The sequence below is a fragment of the Scyliorhinus torazame genome, chromosome 4 (genome assembly GCF_047496885.1).
Source record: "Scyliorhinus torazame isolate Kashiwa2021f chromosome 4, sScyTor2.1, whole genome shotgun sequence".
Lineage (NCBI taxonomy): Eukaryota > Metazoa > Chordata > Chondrichthyes > Carcharhiniformes > Scyliorhinidae > Scyliorhinus > Scyliorhinus torazame.
In genome coordinates this window covers 270,229,831-270,254,614 of record NC_092710.1, presented here as the reverse complement: position 1 = coordinate 270,254,614, position 24,784 = coordinate 270,229,831, and the positions used below count along the sequence as shown (strand labels likewise).

Below are 24,784 nucleotides of genomic sequence, written 5' to 3'. Positions count from 1 at the left end.
GCTGTTTTCAAATGTATCAAGAGAGATATACAAGTCAACTGTTGTCTTTTTTAAAAAGCTTTTTGCCGTAATATTTCTTTTTCCTCGATACAGGTGCTTAATTGTAAGAAAGTTATTGACCTCTCTGGGGCAAGTCTTGCTGGTCGATTTAGAAAAAGCAATTCAGTGGCAAGAAATGTATTTAGCAATGTTTCATCGTGCTAATTCATCTGTTGATACCAAGATGAGCGAAGGTGCTACCGAGGCAATGAAAAGTGCCAGTGAAGTGCACATTATTCAGGAACAGTTTGTTGAAAGTAATATACATGAACCAAAGACAGAAAATGTTTTTGAATCGTATGTATCCTCTGTAAAAATGAATCCTCAGGGAAGTGAGAAAATTGAACACCGTATGGGTAATCACGATTGTGGCCATGTTGACGCCAAGTTGCAATTAACAACTTTTCTATCCACTTATCAAACTGTTCTTGTTCAACCTGAACAAAAAGATAGGGCATTAACCAAAGAAACCCTATCTTTAAGTTCTTTTGACTCTGGAATTGATGGAGCTGGGAACTGCAATTTTGAGAATGGAAGTGATGAAGTAGCCAATGGGGAACACAAGGTAAAAAGGAACTCCGGATTATCACTTAAAAATAAAACAACAAAACTCAGTGAAGAGGATAGAGTGAGTGGGAGTGAGTCTGATGAATGGTCAGGGTCTGATAAGTTTGGGTTTGTTGATGCATCATCCGCATCGAGTGGAGTACAGCCCCTTTCAAAACGAAATGCAATGGCTTTAAACTTTGAGATAAAAGTGAGCCGTTCAGCTAGCTTGCCTAAGAATCCTTGGATTAGCCTTCCTGTTGAGGATCTTGAAAAGTCCTATATGGTCACAATTACCCCCAAAAAACCTATATTGGAGTCCGATCTCAAACGTACAATAACTGGCAGCTGTAATATGGTGCATAAAAATGAAGAAAGAAGTGTGGACTGCCTTATTGACTCAGCTCCAAGACGGAACAGCCTCAAGGCACCATCAGTTCAGGCGAAAGGTTCAGAAAAGGAGCAAGCTTTGGTTTTTGAGGAACTTGATGTGCAACATGTTGGAAAAATTAATTGCGTACAATCCTGCATGGACCATAGTTTGAATTCTACAAAACAGTTTGATGAAGATCTTAAAGATAAGATCCCAGAAGTGCGGTGCGATAATTACGAGCTTTGTGGACCCGAAAGACAACTGGAAGGGAATCAAAATAAAAGGTATTACATTGCTCTGTTCCTCGCCGTCCCATTTTCTGACAAACCGCTCCCACTTGCTTTTTAAAATTTCATTTTAAAGAATTAAATCCCTCTTGATATCGGCCAAGCAATATGATCTTCATTTCCTCTTCAATTGGGACCCAATAATTATAGCTACAGTGCAGTTGGAGGCCATGTGGAGCTACCCACTTAGTACCATTCCCTTGTCCTTTCCCCAGAACCCTTCAAATTTCTTCTCTTCAGATGTTAATCCAATTCCCTTTTGAAAGTTTTATTATTAAATTTGCTTTGATCATCTCAGATTTTCTCTTCTCGACTCCGGGTCTTTTATTGGTCCCCCTTAAATCAGTGTCCTCTGCTTACTGACCCTCCTGCCACTGGGAGAAACTTCTCCTTATTTACTCCAATGAAATGCTTCATGATTTGGAACAGTTCTATTAAATCTCTCCTTCACCTTCTCTGCTCCAAGGAAAATAACCCGAGCTGCTCCAGTCTTTCTACTTAACTGAATGTCCTCACCCTTGTTATCATTGCAGTAAATGCTTCCTCATGCCTTGATAACCTCCTTGAAGTGTGGTGCTTGGGTGATGTACTCTGAGTGGTTTAGGTGCAAGGGCTCCTCAAGGATGTAACCCCAAATCTTGTTTTGTTATTTTATTTCTTCATTTGTTTAATGCATAAAGTTCCTTAAGGTTGAAAGTTATCTTATTTAAAATGGGTAGATCATTGATTGAGGTGCATTAACTTACTAATGAGGCACGCCACAGAATGATAGCACATGAGTTTGGTCCACCATTTCCCTCCCCATCAAGTCCAATGCTGCTTTCTGCTAGTCTGTTAAGAGGGGATGTTGTTTGGAAGGTGAGGGAATTCTTCATAAGCAGAGAATTCAAATCAGATGCAGCCAGCACAATTCTTGTATTCATGTTCAGCTGCCAAGAGAGAGTCAAAAGCAGATGGATCAGGTCAGCCTCCCCCAGTCTCTTGCCAAACGTGGAGAGGGAAGAAAGTAAATAAATATGGATTTGGGAAATGCTAGTATCACTTAGCAGCTGAGGCAGCGTTTATAGAAGGAGCAGCTGGGCAGCACGGTGGCACAGTGGGTTAGCAGTGCGGCCTCACGGCGCCGAGTTCCCAGGTTCGATCCCGGCTCTGGGTCACTGTTATTGTGGAATTTGCACTTTCTCCCCGTGTTTGCGTGGGTTTCGCCCCCACAACCCAAAAATGTGCAATCTAGGTGGATTGGCCACGTTAAATTGCCCCTTAATTGGAAAAAATGAATTGGGTACTCTAAATTTAGAGGGAACAGCTGGCTTAACGTTTCGGGTGGGGACCCTTTGCCAGAGCTAGCTTCCTTCTTTCCATTTTAATGTACAGTACAAAATATGTAGGATGGTTCTCTAAATCACAACCATTAACTTATTCTACTTCCTATGTGTAGCGGATGTCCTGCATTAACCGATTCAAAGCTGTATCACAAAGACATCAAGGAACAGGAAAAACTTCAGGGCGATATTGAAAAGCTCCTGCTGATGACAGCCAAAATCTTGGAGGTAAGGGTGATTGAATCGTTTCTCTATATTTCCTCATTAATGTGAGTATGAACAAAGGAACTGAAGGCTCAGTTGCCACAGGTTGGAGTTGGAAAAGGTGTCTGAAACCAGAGGATAAGAGGGTGAGGTGGCGGCATGGTAGCACAGTTGTTAGCACTGTTGCTTCACAGCGCCAGGGTCCCAGGTTCGATTCCCGCTTGGATCATTGTCTGTGCAGAGTCTGCACGTTCTCCTGTGTCTGCGTGGGTTTCATCTGGGTGCTCTGGTTTCCTCCCACAGGTTCCGAAAGACGTGGTTGTTAGGTGATTTGGACATTCTGAATTCTCTGTGTACCCGAACAGGTGCCGGAATGTGGCGACTAGGGGATTTTCACAGTAGCTTCATTGCAGTGTTAATGTAAACCTACTTGTGACAATAAAGATTATTATATTCTATAATAGACCATCATAGCTGTGATCCAGGTGGTTCCCCAGTGTGACACCTGTTGGAAGTAAGTGGAGTTAAAGGAAGGGTCTTGCAGCCAAAAAGCAAACCTGTATTTTGGCTTGAGAAGCTAACTGACCTCTTTGTGTTCCCATGGTAATATGAGAGAATTACAGTGCTTAAGCCAGCGCCCTTCCAGTTCTTTGTTTGGTGCCAACAATATGGATAATGACGCAGGTTTTACAGGGTTCAAAATGATGCCATCTTTTGGATGCAGGAGGAAGAAGGTGTGCTCAGACAAGAAAAGGATCTGGAGTTTCTTTTACAGTTGGAAGACCATGGTGAATGCCATGGTGACACTGAAGAGAACAGCACAGTAGCGGACATGGACAGCGACCAAGGCATTGTGAGCAATGAGAAGGTAGTCCTCTCCTAAATTAATCTTCCTGGGATTTGTTTTGTGATTCTCAGTAGCCAGCTGTTTGAGTCCTGTCACATAATTCTGATTATTCTGGGCGGCACGGTGGTGCAGTGGTTAATGCTGCTGCCTCACGGCGCCGAGGACCCATGTTCGATCCCAGACCCAGGTCAGTTAATTGGAAAAAAAAATAATTGGGTACTCTGAATGTAAAAAAAAAAAAAAAAAAATTCTTATTATTCTGCAGATGAAAATTTACTTTAATAATTGGGTTGGACATTAGTGAACATGGTTGAATTCAAATTTACTTTACCGTCACAACCTGCATTCTTAGCACTGTTCTTTTTAGATTGTGATGAAAAGGCACCTTGTCTATCTGGCACACAAATAGAATCGCCCACCATGATTTTCCAGTTGTTAAAATTAATGTACTGAAAATTCCTGGGCATCATGTCTGTATTTTCCTGACATGCGACACATTGCCCCTACACTGACAGACTTTTTTTCTTGAAAACACCAGGACAGATGTTTGCCATCTGCATTCCTCCTCCTTTTGGTGCTGAGCTCTACGCACAAGGAGTGCAGGTCAGGAATTCAGGCACAAGAATTCCACCATCCCATTTGTTTGGGTTTGTAGAGAGCACTGAAGACAAAAAGCTGCCCCCGTTAGAGATCTTTGTAAAAATGTCAGCATTTTGTTGAAAGTAAATTCTATGACTGATTTTTTTTTTTATTAGTAGAGTCTTTTGTAGGAGTTGTGACTAAAGCAAGGGCAATTCAATGTGGTAAATTTGACATGAATACTATTCTTTGCGCTTAGGTTGAGAAATGAGTGTCCTGGGGAAATTGAGCTCTTTTCCAATTTGCTACCTGAAAGTCAGCATCAAGTTGTTGTAGGTCATGGCGAAGTGCAAGCCAGTTATGTGCTGCCCAATTAAGTATTTTAATCCTCAGTGTTGGAAGAACACTTCGCCAGTGCACCCATGCCAGATTAACAGGTATCCTTACAGACTCTTTGGCTGGACCTTTCCAGCCTCCATGCTGGTAAGAGATTTCAATGGCTCGCTGGACCCATTTTGAGATTTTTGACAGAGACTGTCAGTTTGTGTTGGCTATGCCTAGTTTTTGCTTTGGCCCATAGACGACAGATATCCAAATTCAGCAAGACCTGGATGATATCCAGGCTTGGGCTGACAAGTGGCAAGTTACATTCGCGCCACACAAGTGCCAGGTAAACACCATCCCCTACAAGAGAGGATCTAACCACAACTCCTTGACATTCAATGGCATTACCATCACTGAATCCCCCACAATCAACATCCTGGGGGTTACCATTGATCAGAAACTGAACTGGACTAGCCACATTCATACTGTGGCTACCAGGACAGATCAAAGGCTAGGAACCCTACGGCAAGTAACTTGCCTCCTGATCCCCCAAAGCCTGTCCACTGTCTACAAGGCATAAGTAAGGAATGTAATGGAATACCCTCCACTTGCCTGAATGAGTGCAGCTCCAACAACACTCAAAAAGCTCAACACCATCCAGGACAAAGCAGCTCGCTTAATTGCTTCCCCTTCCTCCAATTCCACAAACATTCAAACCCTCCACCACCGACGAACAGTGGCAGCTGTGTGTACCATCTGATCAAGCTGCACTGCAGTAACTCACCAAGCATCCTTTGACAAAACCTTCCAAACCCAGGACCACTACAACCTAGAAGGACAAGAGCAGCAGACACATGGGAACTCCACCACCTGGAGGTTCCCCTCCAAGTCACTCACCACCCTGACTTGGAAATATATTGCCGTTCCTTCACTGTCACTGGGGCAAAATCCTGGAGCTCCCTTCCTAACAGCACAGAGGGTGTACCTACATCTCAAGGACTGCAGCGGTTCAACTCACCACCACCTTCAGAAGGGCAAGTAGGGTTGGGCAATAAATGCTGGCCTAACCAGCAACATTTTGTTTTTTTCTTTTTTACTGGGAGACTAAGTAGAGGTGATGGCAGCTAGGGCAGTGGAATGTTCCTCCTGCAGAATGTTCGAGGTAAGGGAGACCACCGGTGTCTTTGCTGACTTCACCTGCAGGAAGTGCAGCCATCTCCAGCTCCTCACAGACCGTGTTCGGGAACTGGAGCTGGAGCTGGATGAACTGAGGATCAATCGGGAAGCTGAGGGGGTGATAGATAGAAGCTACAGGGACGTAGTAACACCTGAGGACAAAGGTAGCTGGGTAACAGTTAGAGGTGGGAAGAGGAGGAAGCAGTCAGTGCAGGGATACCCTGTGGTCGTTCCTCTCAACAATACGTATACCGCTTTGGATACTGTTGGATGGATTACCTAGCAAGGGTAGGCTGCAGTGACCGGGTCTCTGGCACGAGGTCCGGCTCTGGGGCTCAGAAGGGAAGGGGGGAGATTAGGAGAGCACTGGTTATAGGAGACTCAGTAGTTAGAGGTACAGACAGGCGATTCTGTGGGCACGGGTGAGACTCTCGGATGGTTTGTTGCCTCCCGGATGCCAGGGTCCATGACGTCTTGGATCGTGTCTTCAGGATCCTTAAGGGGGAGGGGGAGCAGCCAGAAGTCGTGGTGCACATTGGTACCAACGACGTAGGTAGGAAAAGGGGTGTGGATGTAATAAACAGGTTTAGGGAGTTAGGCTGGAAGCTAAAAGCCAGGACAGACAGAGTTGTCATCTCTGGTTTGTTGCCGGTGCCACGTGATAGCGAGGCTAGGAATAGGGAGAGAGTGCAGTTGAACACGTGGCTGCAGGAATTGTGTAGGAGGGAGGGCTTCAGGTATTTGGATAATTGGAGCGCATTCTGGAGAAGGTGGGACCTGTACAAGCAGGACGGGTTGCATCTGAACCAGAGGGGCACCAATATCCTGGGAGGGAGGTTTTCTAGTACTCTTCGGGAGGGTTTAAACTAATTTGGCTGGGGAGTGGGAAACGGATTTGTAGGCCAGCAACTAAGGTAGCCGATGTTCAGGATGTCAAAGCGTGTAATGAGGCAGTGGGGAAGGTAACACTGACAAAGGAGAGTACTTGCAGGCACGGAGATGGGTTGAAGTGTGTATACTTCAATGCAAGAAGCATCACGAATAAGGTGGGTGGACTTAAGGCATGGATCGGTACTTGGAACTGCAATATGGTGGCCATCACGGAAACTTGGATTGAAGAGGGGCAGAAATGGTTGTTGGAGGTTCCTGGTTATAGATGCTTAAATAAGATTAGGGAGGGTGGTAAAAGAGGTGGGGGGTGGCATTGTTAATTAGAGATAGTATAACAGCTGCAGAAAGGCAGTTCGAGGGGTATCAGCCGACTGAGGTAGTATGGGTTGAAGTCAGAAATATGAAAGGAGCAGTCACCTTGTTGGGAGTTTTCTATAGTCCCCCCAATAGCAGCAGAGATGTGGAGGAACAGATTGGGAAACAGATTTTGGAAAGGTGCAGACGTCACAGGGTAGTAGTCATGGGTGACTTCAACTTCCCAAATATTGAGTGGAAACTCTTTAGATCAAATAGTTTGGATGGGGTGGTGTTTGTGCAGTGTGTCCAGGAAGCAGTTCTAACACAGTATGTAGATTGTCCGACCAGAGGGGAGGCCATATTGGATTTGGTACTTGGTAATGAACCAGGGCAAGTGATAGATTTGTTAGTGGGGAAGCATTTTGGAGATAGTGATCACAATTCTGAGACTTTCACTTTAGTAATGGAGAGGGATAGGTGCGTGCAACAAGGCATGGTTTACAATTGGGGGAAGGGTAGATACAATGCTGTCTGACAAGAATTGATGTGCATAAGTCGGGAACATAGGCTGTCAGAGAAGGACACAATTGAAATGTGGAACTTGTTCAAGGAACAGATACTACGTGTCCTTGATATGTATGTCCCTGTCAGGCAGGGAAGAGATGGTCGAGTGAGGGAACCATGGTTGACAAGAGAGGTTGAATGTCTTGTTAAGAGGAAGAAGGAGACTTATGTAAGGCTGAAGAAACAAGGTTCAGACAGGGTGTTGGAGGGATACAAGATAGCCAGGAGGGAACTGAAGAAAGGGATTAGGAGAGCTAAGAGAGGGCATGAAAAATCTTTGGCGGGTAGGATCAAGGAAAACCCCAAGGCCTTTTATACATATGTGAGAAATATGAGAATGACTAGAGCGAGGGTAGGTCCGATCAAGGACAGTAGCGGGAGATTGTGTATTGAGTCTGAAGAGATAGGAGAGGTCTTGAACGAGTGCTTTTCTTCAGTATTTACAAATGAGAGGGGCCATATTGTTTGAGAGGACAGTGTGGAACAGATTGGTAAGCTCGAGGAGATACTTGTTAGGAAGGAAGATGTGTTGGGCATTTTGAAAAACTTGAGGATAGACAAGTCCCCCGGGCCTGACGGGATATAGCCAAGGATTCTATGGGAAGCAAGAGATGAAATTGCAGAGCCGTTGGTAATGATCTTTTCGTCCTCACTGTCAACAGGGGTGGTACCAGGGGAATGGAGAGTGGCGAGTGTCGTGCCCCTGTTCAAAAAAGGGAATAGGGATAACCCTGGGAATTACAGGCCAGTTAGTCTTTCTTCGGTGGTAGGCAAAGTAATGGAAGGGTACTGAGGGATAGGATTTCTGAGCATCTGGAAAGACACTGCTTGATTAGGGATAGTCAGCACGGATTTGTGAGGGGTAGGTCTTGCCTCACAAGTCTTATTGAATTCTTTGAGGAGGTGACCAAGCACGTGGATGAAGGTAAAGCAGTGGATGTAGTGTACATGGATTTTAGTAAGGCATTTGATAAGGTTCCCCATGGTAGGCTTATGCAGAAAGTAAGGAGGCATGGGATAGTGGGAAATTTGGCCAGTTGGATAACGAACTGGCTAACCGATAGAAGTCAGAGAGTGGTGGTGGATGGCAAATATTCAGCCTGGAGCCCAGTGGCATACCGCAGGGATCAGTTCTGGGTCCTCTGCTGTTTGTGATTTTCATTAATGACTTGGATGAGGGAGTTGAAGGGTGGATCAGTAAATTTACAGACGATACGAAGATTGGTGGAGTTGTGGATAGTGAGGAGGGCTGTTGTTGGCTGCAAAGAGACATAGATAGGATGCAGAGCTGGGCTGAGAAGTGGCAGATGGAGTTTAACCCTGAAAAGTGTGAGGTTGTCCATTTTGGAAGGACAAATATGAATGCGGAATACAGGGTTAACGGTAGGGTTCTTGGCATTGTGGAGGAGCAGAGAGATTTTGGGGTCTACATTCATAGATCTTTGAAAGTTGCCACTCAAGTGGATAAAGATGTGAAGAAGGCCTATGGTGTGCTAGCGTTCATTAGCCGAGGGATTGAATTTAAGAGCCGTGAGGTGATGATGCAGCTGTACAAAACCTTGGTAAGGCCACATTTGGAGTACTGTGTGCAGTTCTGGTCGTCTCATTTTAGGAAGGATGTGGAAGCTTTGGACAAGTTGTAAAGGAGATTTACCAGGATGTTGCCTGGAATGGAGAGTAGGTCTTACGTGGAAAGGTTGAGGGTGCTAGGCCTTTTCTCATTAGAATGGAAAAGGATGAGGGGAGACTTGATCGAGATTTATAAGATGATCAGGGAAATAGATAGAGTAGACAGTCAGAGACTTTTTCCCCGGGTGGAACAAACCATTACAAGGGGACATAAATTTAAGGTGAATGGTGGAAGATATAGGGGGGGGGGGGTGGTGTCAGAGGTTGGTTCTTTACCCAGAGAGTAGTGGGGGCATGGAATGCACTGCCTGTGGAAGTAGTTGAGTCGGAAACATTAGGGACCTTCAAGCGGCTATTGGATAGGTGCATGGATTACGGTAGAATGATGGGGTGTAGATTAATTTGTTCTTGATCTAGGACAAAAGTTCCGCACAACAACGTGGGCCGAAGGGCCAGTTCTGTGCTGTATTTTCTATGTTCTATGCCCACATCCCGTAAATGAATTTTTAAAAATTTTAAATGCCCAATCTAAACTGTTTTGCGGATGTCGCATCCCGGATTGATTCTTGGCTCCTACCTAGTCTGGGCTATGATCAACCCATTTCTCATGCGGATAGGACAATGTATAAATTCACCCACTCAATCTCCTGATCTTTAGTATTTTTAAGTAGCTCATTTACTAAAGAATCTTTTGTTCCAGGTCATGATGTCCCTGAGTGAGCTTTCAGAAGCTGGTGTGATTGGATTAGAGGACTATGAATGGCCTGAAATGGAATGGCAGGAATGTCACTGCAGTTGCACCCATTCACGTTTAGCATGTGGTATGGCCTGCGTGCAACAAGACAGAAGCTTCAAACCTTACAGTGGGTTTTTCACAACAGGCTGTAAAGCTTCTGTTTCAACTCCAGGGTCGTACTGGGGCTTACACAATAACCCCAGGTTACTGCAAGAACTGAAGGAACTAAATCAAATTGAGGACCGAATTCTGGAAGAGAACTTGAAATTAAGAGAGTTGTGTTCCTCTGAGGATGAGCAGAATGTTCCAATGCAAAACCCAGACAAGTCAAACCCAAGCAAAGACCGAATGAAGTTCTTGACTGAGTTGGAGAGAGAAAGGAAAGAGGTTGAGAAAATGGAGCAAAGTCTAGCGAGAGAAGAACAAATGAAATATACAAATTCAAAGAAACTGCCGCAAATATCTTCAAAGACAGGATGTGGCCATCAAAGGAAAAAAGCTATGAAACCATCTGCACAAGTTCAGAGTTCTTATTCAAAACCCAGCCCAAGAGCTGAAGTAAAAAGCCAATGTGGATTAACAGATGTGAATTTAAATTCAAGTAAATCCAGCTGCTCTGTAAAAGGCTTTGGTTCGGACTCCAGTAAGGACCGATCTTGCCTCAAGCATACCTCTGTCAAAACTCCTCCACTTGCGAAGGGAGTACGTATCTCAAAAAGAAAGGCCACCAGAAATGTACATTGCAAAACAAATGACTTGCCAGACCCCGTTCTTGGACCGGTTATTAATAATGCTGCTCCTATGCACAAAGAAAGTGACGCAACAGGTATAAAAGATGACCAGACATTTAATACCCCTCTACATGCGCAGGTTACTCCTTCAAAGAAGAAGGAAACCATTGAAGATAATGAAAGTTATACAGCTGGCTGTAAAAGCCAAGGCGAACTCACTGTGCAAACTAAAGAAAAGCCAACGCCAGCACTACGGACTAACATACTGGTGAAAGTGGAAAATGTTCTGGCTTCCCCGTGTTCTCAGCAGTCCTCTAGGGACTCTGTTGGAAATGCTGTAATGGTGGAGAGTAGGAGGGAAGTCCAGGTGAGAGTTCCAATGCCCAAACCCAGAAGATCTATTAACCTGTGCCAAACCAAAACCTGCTCAAATCAGTGTTCAGAAAATTCCAGTGCTATGTGGAAACCTAGTGAACATCAGGAATCTTCAGAGTTTGTGGGAAACTGTCCAGTTTCAAAGGAGTCCAAAGTACAAGAGGCAGTGACCGCTATTGCAACACCTGAACCAAATCCGCAGATGGAGAACGAAAGTCAATCGAAAGATACCAAAATGGACCACATGGGCGTAAATTCTCCCAACTTGTCTGACAGCTCAACAAACACGCATGTCGGTCCAGTAAATTGTAAGAAAGATGATCCTGCCACTGAAGCAAGCTCTTCCGTAAGCACTGGGAAGAGAAAAATGTATTTTGGGGATAAAGACTCCAAATTAGTAGTGAAATCAGATGTATATGGTGAGAGTAAATATGATGCACAACACATTCCCTTATTTAATGAAGCAGTACAAAGAACCAGCACAAGCAGCATAACGAGCTTAGGATCAAGAGAGGATTGCATCCTTGAGATGTTGCAGTCTAAAGAGTCCAGAAGCAATGAGGCTCAGAAGGATTCTTTACACAGAATTGATGATATAAGCCATACGCATGATTGTCCAAATCGAGATTTGCATTCTGTGGTTGAAGATTGTCTTGCAAAGGTGTCTATGGCACATAAACCACCAATCAATGCACACGTATCTCTTATGAAGGTAATCAAAGATGATTTTTTAAAAAATAATTGTTGTGATGTAATTTTTGTGATCTCAATTGTACACGCTGAGTCTCCAAGTAGCTTGATTTTTAGTCTTGATCGGCTTTTTTTAAAATGAGAATTTTTAAGGGCAACAGGGGAAGATTTACGAAGAATGAACTGATCTAATTTCAAATAGCGTGCGAGGAAATCTTTCCCCCCTTTCTGCCAAACCCTCCACCAAATGTCAGGATCTCCACAGTGAATGAACTAACTAAACTGCTGGGAGTTGTGAAAGGGCATCCTTTTTTTTCTCAAAATATCTTCTTAACTGATATTTCTGTGTGCAGCCAAAAAAAGTGATGTCGCAACATAGATTGAGAGGATTAGCCATAATGAGGCAGCACTAATTTGCATTTTTGATATAAATGTTCGAGTTCTTGAGAGGCGGAGGCGCACTCTAATCTCGTGGGCAGTGCCGAGGGAAAATGGTGCTGGAGAACAAGCTGGAGCAAGGGCAGGCCGCAGATAAGAACTCCCCACAATTTGACAATTTCTAGCGGTTACGTGAGTGAGTCTGACAGGCGACAAGTTTTTTTTAATAAAACAATGCATTATCTGAACACTAAAATCGACCAGCTTTTTAAAAAACAAATTAAGCTAACAGAAACTCTGGTTGGTAAAGAATTCTGATTGGCAGAGTGGCAGATAATACACTGTTTGCTGAAATTACGGTGGTGATAGAAGGGTTAAAGATAGTTTATCTGTTAAAGTTTCCCAACTTTGGGGCGGCCCGGTGGCACAGTGGTGAGGACTGCTGCATCACAGCTCCAGGGACTATGGGACGGGAGATTGGGCCTAGGTGGGATGCCCTTTCGGAGGGTCGGTGCAGATTTGATGGGCTGAATGGCCTCCTTCTGCACGGTCGGAATTCTATGATGCAGCCCTGGGAGGAGCTGAGAATCACAGAGCAACCTGTCGATTTCCATATTTAATTTTCCATGTGCAGAGGCCAGAGATTGGTGTCAGTTTTGTAGTTGTAATGGTGGCGAATGCTTTTACCATCATTACAAGTACAAAATCGATGTGTTTGCATGGGTTTCGCCCGCACAACCCAAAGGTGTGCAGGGTAGATGGATTGGCCAGGCTAGATTTCTCCTTAATTAGAAAAAATGAATTGGGTACTCTAAATTTTTTTTTTTTAAACGAAGTGATGGCAGTGGACTCCGGCCACTGTGGATCCCGGACGGGTATGGCAGCACTGGACATTGTCTTGTCTGCAGCCGGCACGCCGAGCCCCTGACCACTGGGACCACACGTGCCGCCGGGAACGCGGCCCATCGGGGGTGGAGCATTGTGAGTGGTCCAGCTGAAGACCCAGCGACTGCGCGCGGAGCGCGTCCTGATGACGCTGATTTGGAGAGGGCGCCTGCCCCGGATCAGCGTCAGAAGCCTTCTCCACCCGATCACCGATTCCGATTTCGGCTTCGGGCTACAGAGAATCCTGCCCATTGTGCCCCACCTCCATTACCACTCACTTGAGAGCCCTGGATCCCCCTGTGTCAATTCTCCACCTTGATTATCTGATTCACCCTGAGTTAACTTGTCTTTCTTTCGATTTTTCTTTCTCCTGCATCCATGTTGAGAAAGAGACCGGATGGCAGGATTATTCAGTTCTTCCCACTGGCGGATCTTCCGGTCCCGGCAAAGTCCACCTCAGCCATGGATTCACCGGTGGCAGGATGGGTGAGCCATGAAAATGCCGTAGTCTTTGGTGGGACCGGAAGATTCCGCCGGCGGCAAATGGCGAGCCGCCTCTGCCACAGGAAAACCCGCCACGGGAGAGGGAGGGCTGGAAAACTGCAGCCCAAGAAATTAAACATGCCCGCTCTTGCCCACATATTTTATCCCTTTTAAGCTCATGTAAGTGATTCCAGAGTAGGAAAATGGCAAATATTTCCGATCTTTGACCATTAGCAGTTGATCAGGGTAAACCATCTGTGGGTGCAGGTCTACTCATCCCTTCCAGCAGCAGCCACCTGAATTCCTAGGCTGTGACCTGCCTCATCCTCCTGATATCTATCCACTTATGGGACTTGGCATTTCAGGACCTCTTTATTTTGTTCTTTTTTTGTCTTGTATTAATATTGGTTACCGTGTCCCAGACAATATGCATATTCCTGATATACGTTACTCCAGTGTTTTGAAAAGGATTCACAAAATGAACGCATTTTTAAAGGTCCACCACGGTATGCAGGCAATTCAAAGCTCAGAATGTCATCCGTAAGAGTGGGGAATGAGTACAGGCCGTTAACACATGTATTTTCTGTCATTGGCAGGTTTGTGATTATAACATACCAATTGTATTAGACACGGGCTCTGGACTGATGAAAGCTGGCTTTGCAAATCAGGACCTTCCAACTGCAATATTTCCAACAGTATTTGGACGACCCAAATATGAGGTACATATCAGCTTACTAGGAAGCATCCGGGCTAATCAGAATTTTCTGCTTATTTTATTGAAATAAAGTTTTTACACAGGGTGGGATTCAACCCGCACCGCGTGTTTTTCAGCGGGGTTTATCGACCCCGCCGCTGTCAACTGCATTTCCCGGTGACTGCACCCTCTTCGCCGGGAAACCCATGCGCCTACTTGGGACGGAATATCCCACCGGCGTGAACAGCCGGTCGATCATGCCCATAGTGACAGGTTTTGCATTAATGTTAACCTTGAGGGAAACTATTTCTTATGGTGAAGAAAGCTCCTGTACTGACTATCTGCTCCAATTTGCTTGTTTTTAAGTGGCAATTAGTCATAAAAGATAACGAGGGTTACCAATTAACGGCCTTAGTTTGTTTATATGATGTCATGGTATCTTCCACATTGGATCTACTGATTGCTTCTCTGGGAAGTTTGTTTTCGCTAGCCATTGTTTTTACAAATGCCATTAATTCAAATGGTTAATTTGAACTGACATTTCATTAAAATTCCTTACCTTGAGCAAGTGGATAATTTGATTTGTTTTTGAATGAAAATGACTTTGAATAAACAGGAATAGGCTGAGTGACTCCACATCTTCAGTAATTCCAACCTATATCTATTTCATCAAATCCCATCCTCTCCAATGTTCCTGTTCCTTTTATCCTTCTCTCTTCGTGCCATTTTGAAGGTGTCCTGTTTAAGTTCACAGCCATTTCTTTGACTATCACTTGGGACCGATCAGCCCCAGCTTCACAATGATCAAAGGGTCTCTCAAGTCTCATCATTAAAGGGTGACACAGTGGCTAGCACTGGGACTGCGGTGCTGAGGTCCCAGGTGCGAATCCCGGCCCTGGGTCACTGTCCGTGTGGGGTTTGCACATTCTCCCCGTGTCTGCGTGGGTTTCATCCCCACAACTCAAAGATGTGCAGGGTAGGTGGATTGGCCACGCTAAATTGCCCCTTAATTGGAAAAAGTGAATTGGGTACTCTAAATTTATATTTTTTAAAAAGTCTCATCATTAAATCTTTACCATATTCATCCTCGAGCCTGCCTCTAACCTCCTCACCCTCACTATCTATCCCAGGGGTCGGTATGGAAGCTATCAACTTCTATATGTGCCCATCTTTCTGGTTTCCACTTAAATTGCTACTGATATAAGAAAATCTGCTCAATAATTCTTTTTAAAATAAATTTAGAGTACCTAATTACTTTTTTCCAACTAAGGGGCAATTTAGCATGGCCAATCTACCTACCCTGCACATTTTTGGGTTGTAGGGGTGAGACCCACGCAGACACGGGGAGAATGTGCAAACTCCACATGGATAGTGACCCGGGGCCAGGATCGAACCCGGGTCCTCGGCGCTGTGCTGCTCAATAATTCTAAAACTGCTTTGCCTCCGTTTTTTAAAATTCTCACCAGCTGACGGTCTCCGAGCTCCACCAATTCTTGATATGGTGGTTAGCTCTGTGCTCTCCAGTGTGTGGGAAGAAAGCTGGAATACATGAGTCCCTTCTTGCTGCATACTTTCAGATCTTTCCAGCCCACCTTAAGGCTCTTTTGTTTTTTCCATGGCCAAAAGTTCCTATTGCTTCGACATTACTCTGGAGGGCAAAAGGCACCCCTAATCCTACCACCACAAACAGAAAAACTTCCATCTACCACCCCACCTTCCCTGCAACCTGGACTCTGATTCAAGATGTGACCAGCCAAAGTCACCAATTAAACATTCTCCACCATCTCCTATTTCAAAATTTGGATTCTTCTTGTACTTTTCAGATTCTGTCCACATGTTAAGTCCGGAATGGAACAGTGAGCAAAACATCTAATAATAATAATCTTTATTATTGTCACAAGTAGGCTTACATTAACACTGTTACTGTGAAAAGCCCTTAGTCGTCAAATTCCGGCGCCTGTTCAGGTACACGGAGGGAGAATTCAGAATGTCCAATTCACCTAACAGCACGTCTTTTGCGACTTGCGGGAGGAAACCGGAGCACCCAGAGGAAACCCACGCAGACACAGGGAGAACGTGCAGACTCCGCACAGACAGTGACGCAAGCTGGGAATCGAACCTGCGACCCTGGCCCTGTGAAGCAACAGTGCCAACCACTGTGCTACCATGCCACCCATCCTTGCCAGCAAGAGGCCCCATCCATTTCAAGGGCACTGATGACCATAAGAATTAGGAACAGGAATGTGCTGTTCACCCCTCGAGCCTGCTCCACCATTCAATAAGATCATGGCTGATCTGACATTCCTCAAGTCCACTTTCCTGCCCTTTCCCCATAACCCTTGATTCACTTCCTGATCAAAAATCTATCTATTTCAGCTTTAAATATACACAAGGACTCTGCCCTCACAGCTCTCTGTGACAAGGAGTTCCAAAGACTCACAACCCTCCGTGAGAAAAAATGTTCTTCTCATCTCAGTCTCAAATTGGCACCCCTTTATTCTGAGACTATGCACGCTGGTTCTAGACTCTCCCATGAGGGGAAACATCCTCTCCGCATTTACCCTGTTGGTCCCTGAAGAATCCTACATGTTTCAATGAGATCCCCTCTCATTCTTCTAAATTCCAATGAGCAGAGTCCCAACCTGTTTAACCTTTATTCAAAAGACAATCCCTCCATACCTGGGATCATCCTAGTGAACCTTCTCTGTACAGCCTCTGATGAAATAATATATTTCCTTAAATAAGGGGACCAAAACTACTCGCTGTACTCCAGATATGGTCTCACATCAGTTGCAGCAAGACTCCCCGACTCTTGTACTCCAACGCCCTGAAATAAGAGACGACATTTCATTAGCCGTCCTGATTACTTCCTGCGCCTGTGTGCTAGCTTTCTGTGTTTCATGTGCAAGTGCCCCTTCAAGTCCCTTTGTATATAAATAAATAAATAATCTATAATGTCACAAGTAGATTTACATTAACACTGCAATGAAGTTACTGTGAAAAGCCCCTAGTCGCCACATTCCAGCGCCTGGTCAGGCACACGGAGGGAGAATTCAGAATTCTCAGCTGGTACGGGCTGCTGGCCTTGTTCTGCATCACAAACCAGCTGTCTAGCCTACTAAGCTAAACCAGCCCTCTGCAGTTGCAGTTTCTGCAGTTTTCGCCATTTAAATAATACTCCGTTCTTTTGTTCTTCCTTCCAAAATGAACAACTTCACATTTTCCCACAAGATACTCCATGTGCCAACTTTTTGCCCACTTACCTAATCTATCAATATTTCTTTGCAAAATTTCTGTGTCCCGCTCACAACTTGCCTTTCCACCTATGTTTGTGACATCTGCAAATTTGGCTACAGCGCATTTGCTTCCTTGCTCCAAGTCTTTAATATTGTAAACAGTTACGGTCCCAGTACTGATCCCTGTGGAACGCCACTGGTTACAGGTCACCAACCTGAAAAAGAACCCCTTATCCTACTCGCTGTTTCCTGCCCATTAGGCAATTCTCTGAGGTGCATATCCCAAATGGACGTTCGGCTGCAGTTCACAATCTCGAGCCCAGTGAAGCCTGCCCATTGCACCCCTGCTCCCATCCATCCTGCCCCCAGACAGGTAGACACAACCCATGCATTGTAAAGAGGGCCCACAGCACACTGCAGCTACGGGCCCAATGGGTGCCCACACCCCTCGCCCAGCCCCATCCGTTCGCTCTGCCCGCCTGCATGCCACCAAGCAGGAGTATGGGTGGTGGCGACCATTCTCTCCGGTCCAGTTTCATTCTCCTGATTCTACCTATTTCTAAATTATGGTTCTCTTTTCTTTATATGCTTCCCCTGGCCCCTCTATACCAACTATAGATTTCCACCTCTGTCCTCTGAAATTCCCTGTTTCAATCAATTTTGGGGGTGAAATTCATGATGGGTGATATGTTGGAGGATTGTCCTGCCATTTGAAAAGGAAAATTGGGTGGAGTGTAAAACGAACAGCTTTGCCAAGAGGAATTTCACCCCCTCTCCTTAAAAGCTTCCTGATAGGCTTTTTAAAATTCATTTATGGGATGTGGACATGGCTGTCTAGGCCAACATTTATTGCCCCATCTCTAGTTGCCCTTCAGAAGGTGGTGGTGAGCTGCCTTCTTGAACTGCCAGGTATGATTCCAACCAGCGGAGAGTTTTCCCCTGATTCCCATTGTCTCCAGTTTACCTAGGGCTCCTTGATGCAATACTCGGTCAAATGCTGCCTTGATGTCAAGGGCAGTCACTCTCACCTCACCCCTGGCATTCAGCTCTCTTGTCCATGTTTGAATCAAGGCTGCAATGATGTCAGGATCTGACTGACCCTGGCAGAACCCAAACTGAGTGTCACTAAGCAGGTTATTGCTGTTTGATAGCACTGTTGATGATCCCTTCCACCACTGATGATTAAGAATTTATTGATGGGGCGGTAATCGCCCAGGTCGGGTGTGAAGTCGGGTCTTCATCTCCACAAGGACTGTGCAGTAGTCACTTCTACCAATACTGTCATGGATAGATGTATCTGCAGGTTGGTGAGGATGAGGTCAAGTATGTTTTTCCCTCTTGTTGGTTCCCTCACCACCTGCAGCAAATGAAGCCTAGCAGTATGTCCTTTAGGATGTTCAGCTTAGTCTGTGATGGTACGATCAAGCCACTCTTGATGATGGACATTGAAGTCCCCCACACAGAGTATATTCTGCACCCTTGTCATCCTCAGTGCTTCCTCCAAGTGGTGTTCAACATGGAGGAGTACTGATTCATCAGCTGAGAGGGGAAGGCCTGTGGTGATCAACAACAAGAGGTTTCCTTTCCCATGTTTGACCTGAAGCCATGAGACTTCATGGGGTCCAGAGTCAATGTTGAGGATTCCCAGGGAAATTCCCTGCCCACTGTACATCACTGTGCTGCCACAGGGTCTGTCTTGTTGGTGGGACAGGACATATGCAGGAATGGTGATGGTGATGTCTGGGATATTGGCTGTAAGGTATAGTTCTGTGAGTATGACTATGTCAGACTGTTGCTTGACTGGTCTGTGAGACAGCTCTCCCTATTTTGACGCAAATTTAAGTAAGGGGGACTTTACAGGGTCAACAGGACTGGGTTTGCTATTGTTGTTTCCGATGCCTAGGTCAATGCCATATGGTCCGTCTGATTTCAGTCGGTTAGATACAACTGAGTGTCTTGCTAGGCCATTTAGTAGAGCATTTAGAGTCACCCACATTTTGTGTTGTGTACCTTTTGATCTCTTATTTTCTTTATCCATTCTGTACCCATTCACTGAGAAACACTTTTGGAAGGGACATACTAACATTGTGTCGATGAATTTTTTTGAATCCATGCTGCGCGGAGTTTTACAAATGGAAGGGTAATCCTAGCAGTGCAAACTTGGGAAATGACCCCTGAGTAGAACAGCCTGGCTCTAAAGCCCAACAAACTCTGTTTTATAATCCTGTTAATTTTGTCCTTAAGAGTGTTTGCAGAGGGAGGCATCAGCAAGATTTTTACATTGGCCATGATGCTCAGCACATGCGAGGAGTTCTTTCATTGCACTATCCATTGGAACATGGAATTGTGACCGACTGGGAAGAAATAGAAAAGGTAATGCTTGATTGAAATGGACTCCAATTTGAAAGCTGTTTACTAGATATTTCTCCAAATTGTAATGGGTTACGACCCTTTGTCCTCTGGACCATTAGGCTCCAGGTTCTCCATCATTTGGTGAGCTGATCCTGGCCAGAGCAGCGGTTGGGTATTATAAGTGGCCGAGATACTAGCTGGGTAAGACTAATTAGGGTTAGCCATCTCTACCTCAGGCCCGTTGATTGCGACCCACACAACCCAATGGAAAGTGCGTGGAACTGGGCATTTCAGTGTTCAAATTCCAGTTGGTGTAGCCCCCCCCCCTCCCAACTTGGCTCAATGACCGTGTTAAAATCCACCCCCATGATCAACCGGTGCGAGGCCAGGTCCGGAATCTTCCCCAGCACCCGCCTCATAAACTCCACATCATCCCAATTTGGGGCATAAATGTTTACGAGGACCACCGGCATCCCCTCCAGCTTCCCACTCACCATCACAAACCTCCCCCCCCCCCCCCCGAATCTGCCTCAATGCTCCCTACCTCGAACGCCACCCGCTTATTCACCAGCACCACCACCCTCTTCATCTTCATATCCAATCCTGAATGGAATACCTGCCCCACCCATCCTTTCCTCAACCTCGTCTGGTCCCGAATCTTTAAATGTGTCTCTTGTAGAAAAGCCGCGTCCGCCTTCAGCCACCTCAGGTATGAGAACACAAGTGTCGGTTTGACCAGCCCATTCAGCCCCCTCATGTTCCACGTGACCAGCCTGGTTTGGGGGGGTGTCGGGGGTCCCTGCCCCCCCTCCCCTGCCGAACAACCATATCCCTTTTTGGGCCCATCCCCAGCCCGTGCCACGCGACCTTCCAGGCCCACCCTCAGATGTCCACCGCCATCACTCCCTTTCCAACTGCGGCACTTCAACCACACCCTTGGGAGCACCCCCCCCATCACCTCCAAACAAAAAAACGCCATCCTCCTCTCCAGTACCGACCAACTGACTATCCCCCACTGTGCTCCCGTAGGCTGGCTTAGCACAGTGGGCTAAACAACTGGCTTGTAATGCAGAACAAGGCAGCAGCGCGGGTTCAATTCCCGCACCAGCCTCCCCGAACAGGCGCCGGAATGTGGCGACTAGGTACTTTTCACAGTAACTTCATTGAAGCCTACTTGTGACAATAAGCGATTATTATTATTGACTAGCCAGCCCAGCTACCATGGCAGCCCCCCCCGCCCAAGGCCCTCAAACCTCCTACCCCTCCTGATTTCCCTCCCCCCATCCATACTGCCTCAAGAAACAAAGAAACAGAAAAAAGGTGCACTCACCCTTGATGCTCCCCAAGTATCATACCAGCAAACCCAACAAAGCATTTCAAAGGAGAAGAAGCTCTCCAAAAACAACCAAAAGAAAACACCTCCTCAAAATTCAATATCCTCCTTCTCCTGCCAATCAATTGTCCCTGAAAAATTCCATCGCCTCCTCTGACGTACCAAAATAGTATTCTCAATTCTGGAAAGTCACTCCGAGGCGGTCCGGGTACAACACCCCGAACTTCATCCCCTTTATAAAGAGGGCAGCCTTAAACTGATTAAACCCGGCCCTCCTCTTCACCAGTTCTGCGCCCAGGTCCTGGTACACCCGCGGCTCGTTCCCATCCCTGGTGCACTTCCTCGCCTGCCTTGCCCATCAAAGAATCTTCTCTTTGTCCAAGAAGGTGTATAACCGCACCACGATCGTCCTCCGTGGCCCGCCTGCCTGCGGCCTCCTCATCAATGCCCTACGCGCCCGGTTGACCTCCAGAGACCGGTCAAAGGCCCCCTCCCCCATCAGTTTCTCCAGCATTTTGGACACATACATGCCAGCCTCCGCTCCTTCGATGCCTTCAGGCATCCCCACGATCCGCAGGTTTTGTCTTCTGGAGCAGTTCTCCAGATCCTCCACCTTCTCCTTCAGCCTCTTTTGGGTCTCCCGCATCACCCCGACCTTGGCCACCAATGAGGCCAACTGCTCCTCATGATCCCCCACCACCGCCTCCACTTTCTGGATCGCCTGGCCCTGGGTTCCAGCCTTTGCTCCACTCGGTCAATCCCTGCTTTGAGTAGGGATCACCACTTTGGCTAGGTCCTCATTGGCTTCCCTGCTCTGCTGGCTGAACTTCTGATTGAAAAAGCCCACTAGCTGCTCCGTTGACTACTGGGCGGGCAGGACAGGCCCTTTGCCCTCCACCATCTTAATCTGTGGAGTACAAAGACTCTCCTGCTCCACCAGCTCCCATCTTCTCGACCATCTCCTAGTTTGTGGATCCATCCATCAGCCACACCAGAGGACACACATCTTATCCTGGCACTCCTACATCTCTTTCCATTCAAAATTCTACCTCAGACAGGGAAAGGACCGAAAATGTCCACCCTGCGCAGGAGCTATCAAACGTGTGACCGCTCAATCCATGGCTGCCACCGGAAGTCCTCTGAGTACAATTTTAATGAATCATCTATAACAGTGGTAATGGCACTGTACTCTTAATCCAGAGGCCCAGACTAATGATCTGGGATCAAGGATTCAAATCCCACAAATCCTTCCAGCTTGTGGAATTTAAATTCAATTAATAAACCTGAAATTGAAAAGTTATTCTCCGTAATGGTCCCATGAAACATTCCAGATTGCCATAAAAACCCATCTGGTTCACCAGGCCCCTTCCTGGTCTGGCCTACATGTGACTCCAGACCCACAGCTTCACTCTTAATTGCCTTCTGAAATGGTGTGGCAAGACACTCGGTCCATGAGTATTAGAGTTGGACCACAGCCGCTGGCCGCTAGTGATGCCCACATCCCATAAAAGAACAAAGAAAAAAAGAGGCTCAAACAATTGCTTTGACAAAGGGTCATTAGGACTCGAAACATGAGCTCTTTTCTCTCCCTACAGATGCTGCCAGACCTGCTGAGATTTTCCAGCATTTTCTCTTTGGTTTCAGATTCCAGCATCTGCAATAATTTGCTTTTAAACAATTACTGTTACTCTACAATTTAGCAGATGTATTGGAAAAGCACCACCTGCAAGTTTCCCTCCAAAGTCATTCACCATCCTGACTTGGAACTTTATCGCCGTTCCTTCACTGTCGCTGTGTCAAAATTCCAGAACTCCGTCCCCATCAGCACTGTTGGTGTGTCCACACGACATGAGAGATCTCGTTGAAACCTATAAAATTCTAACAGGGCTAGACAGGGTAGATGAAAGGAGGATGTTCCCGATGGTGGAGGTGTCCAGAATCAGGGGTTACAGTCTGAGGATAAGGAATAGAATGTTTCGGACAGAGATGGAGAATTCACTTCACCCAGAGAGCGGTGAGCCTGTGGAGGAATTTGGTACCACAGAAAGCAGTTGAAACCAAAACACTGTTTTCAGGAATCAGTTAGATATAGGAACTTGGGGCGAAGGGGATCAAAGGATATGGGGGGGAAGGCGGGGTCAGGCTAGTGAGTTGGATGATCAGCCATCATCATAATGAATGGCGGAGCGGGCTTGAAGGGCTGAATGGCCTCCTCCAGCTCCTATTTTCTATGTTTCTATGATTTCAGAACATTCTGAATCAGAGGTGAGAGTATTGACTTGGAGCCCTTTTGACAGCTAAAGTGTATTCGACTAAATATTGTTTGATTGAAAACAATAAAGGATTAATGATGAGCATATTTATTTCAGATCTGGCATCATACATTTTATCGTCAACTCCGCGTTGACCCACAAGAACACCCAATCCTCCTGACTGAGGCAGCCATGAACCCACACCAGAACCGAGAGCGAATGGTTGAGATCATGTTTGAAGTCTTTAATGTGCCTTTTTCTTATGTGGCAATGCAAGCTGTCCTAGCACTTTATTCTTCGGGGAGAACAACAGGTATGTCTTTGTTAATAGGCACATTCAAGAGGAAGGATGTTAGTGCTGGAACACCCAATGTCTACCTCAGCTAACTCTAGTGCTCTGCTGTACACCGCAAGCATTGATGTCCTCATAAGGCAGAGACTCCGGTCAGCCCTCCTGAGCGGTGCCTGGGAGGAGGTGGCAGAGGCTGTCAGTGCTCTCAACATCACCAGGAAGACCGGCACGCAATGCCGGAAGAAGAAAAATGACCTCCTTAGACCAGGCATCCAGGTTGAAGGTGATGTAGTCTGATGCCCAGGTGCATAGGGCATCCGTAACAGTGTGGATGCACCTGTGTGCAAATGTTTGCGATATCCCACACTGGTACCCGCTTAAGCCCTGGAATGAGCCAGAGGCCTGAAATACTGCTGGGGTCTGTGGTTTTCCAGCTGGGCAGGCTGGGTGGGTTCCCACACGACATGGGGCTCTCTGAATATTTACGGGACACAGTGAGCAGCCAGGAGTGTGAATAGCCGGGGGGCTGTAAGTAGCATGACTCCCCACATGCCACAGGATGAGCATTCCATGGAGCCCTTCCGCACCTTAAGCTTACCTGTCGATTATTTACTATAAACTGGAGACGAGAAAATAGACTTACTCACCAGTCAGCTCCTCCTGTGCCAATACGTTGGTTACTGGAGGGTTATATAAGGGTATTTCTATAATCCAGCAATCTACACGATTGTGTGAATTACATTTTCAATTAATTAATAAATCCTACTATTCCCAATAAACTTTGATTACTGTTACAAAATCCTTACCCCTAATAAAACCGTATTCATTAGTAATAAATTGCACCAGTTTTTAAAAGATAAATAAGCAAAATTCTGGTTTACTCTTAATTGCCCTCTGAAATGGTTGAGCAAGCCGCTCAGTTCAAGGGCAATTAGGGATGGACAATAAATGCTGGCCCAACTAGTGAAGCCCACATCCCATGAATGAATGTTTTTTAAAGTATCTGGTTCTCTGTGATTTATGGTTATGTTTATTATTAAAGGGCTCAACTACTTGCATTTGTAGATTGACTATCATGTACAAAAATGCACCAAAGATCTTAAGTAACTGATGTTCTATTTCTAGAATTGATGCTAATTCCAACATTCTCTAGGCCCCAAATTAAACAAAAGGCTTAAACAACATAACGGGCTTCAAAGCAAAGCCGTGTGGAATCTCCGGCAGCAATGCATCCCTCCCGATGAACAATGCATTCAATGCTCGTTTCGA

General features: G+C 45.9%; 1 protein-coding gene across 2 annotated transcripts in view; it reads left to right on the top strand.

The window, feature by feature from the left end:
• LOC140410941 (uncharacterized) overlaps nucleotides 1-24,784 on the top strand; it is a 165,748-nt gene that overhangs the window by 98,196 nt on the left and 42,768 nt on the right. Inside the window, exons 13-19 of one of the 2 annotated variants that reach the window (XM_072499795.1) lie at nucleotides 94-1,242; nucleotides 2,684-2,795; nucleotides 3,496-3,639; nucleotides 9,779-11,632; nucleotides 13,953-14,075; nucleotides 19,531-19,659; nucleotides 23,341-23,536. In XM_072499795.1, coding sequence (XP_072355896.1) covers nucleotides 94-1,242; nucleotides 2,684-2,795; nucleotides 3,496-3,639; nucleotides 9,779-11,632; nucleotides 13,953-14,075; nucleotides 19,531-19,659; nucleotides 23,341-23,536 — 3,707 coding nt within the window. The remainder of the gene's footprint in view (nucleotides 1-93; nucleotides 1,243-2,683; nucleotides 2,796-3,495; nucleotides 3,640-9,778; nucleotides 11,633-13,952; nucleotides 14,076-19,530; nucleotides 19,660-23,340; nucleotides 23,537-24,784) is intronic. The other variant, XM_072499796.1, reaches the window with a different exon arrangement.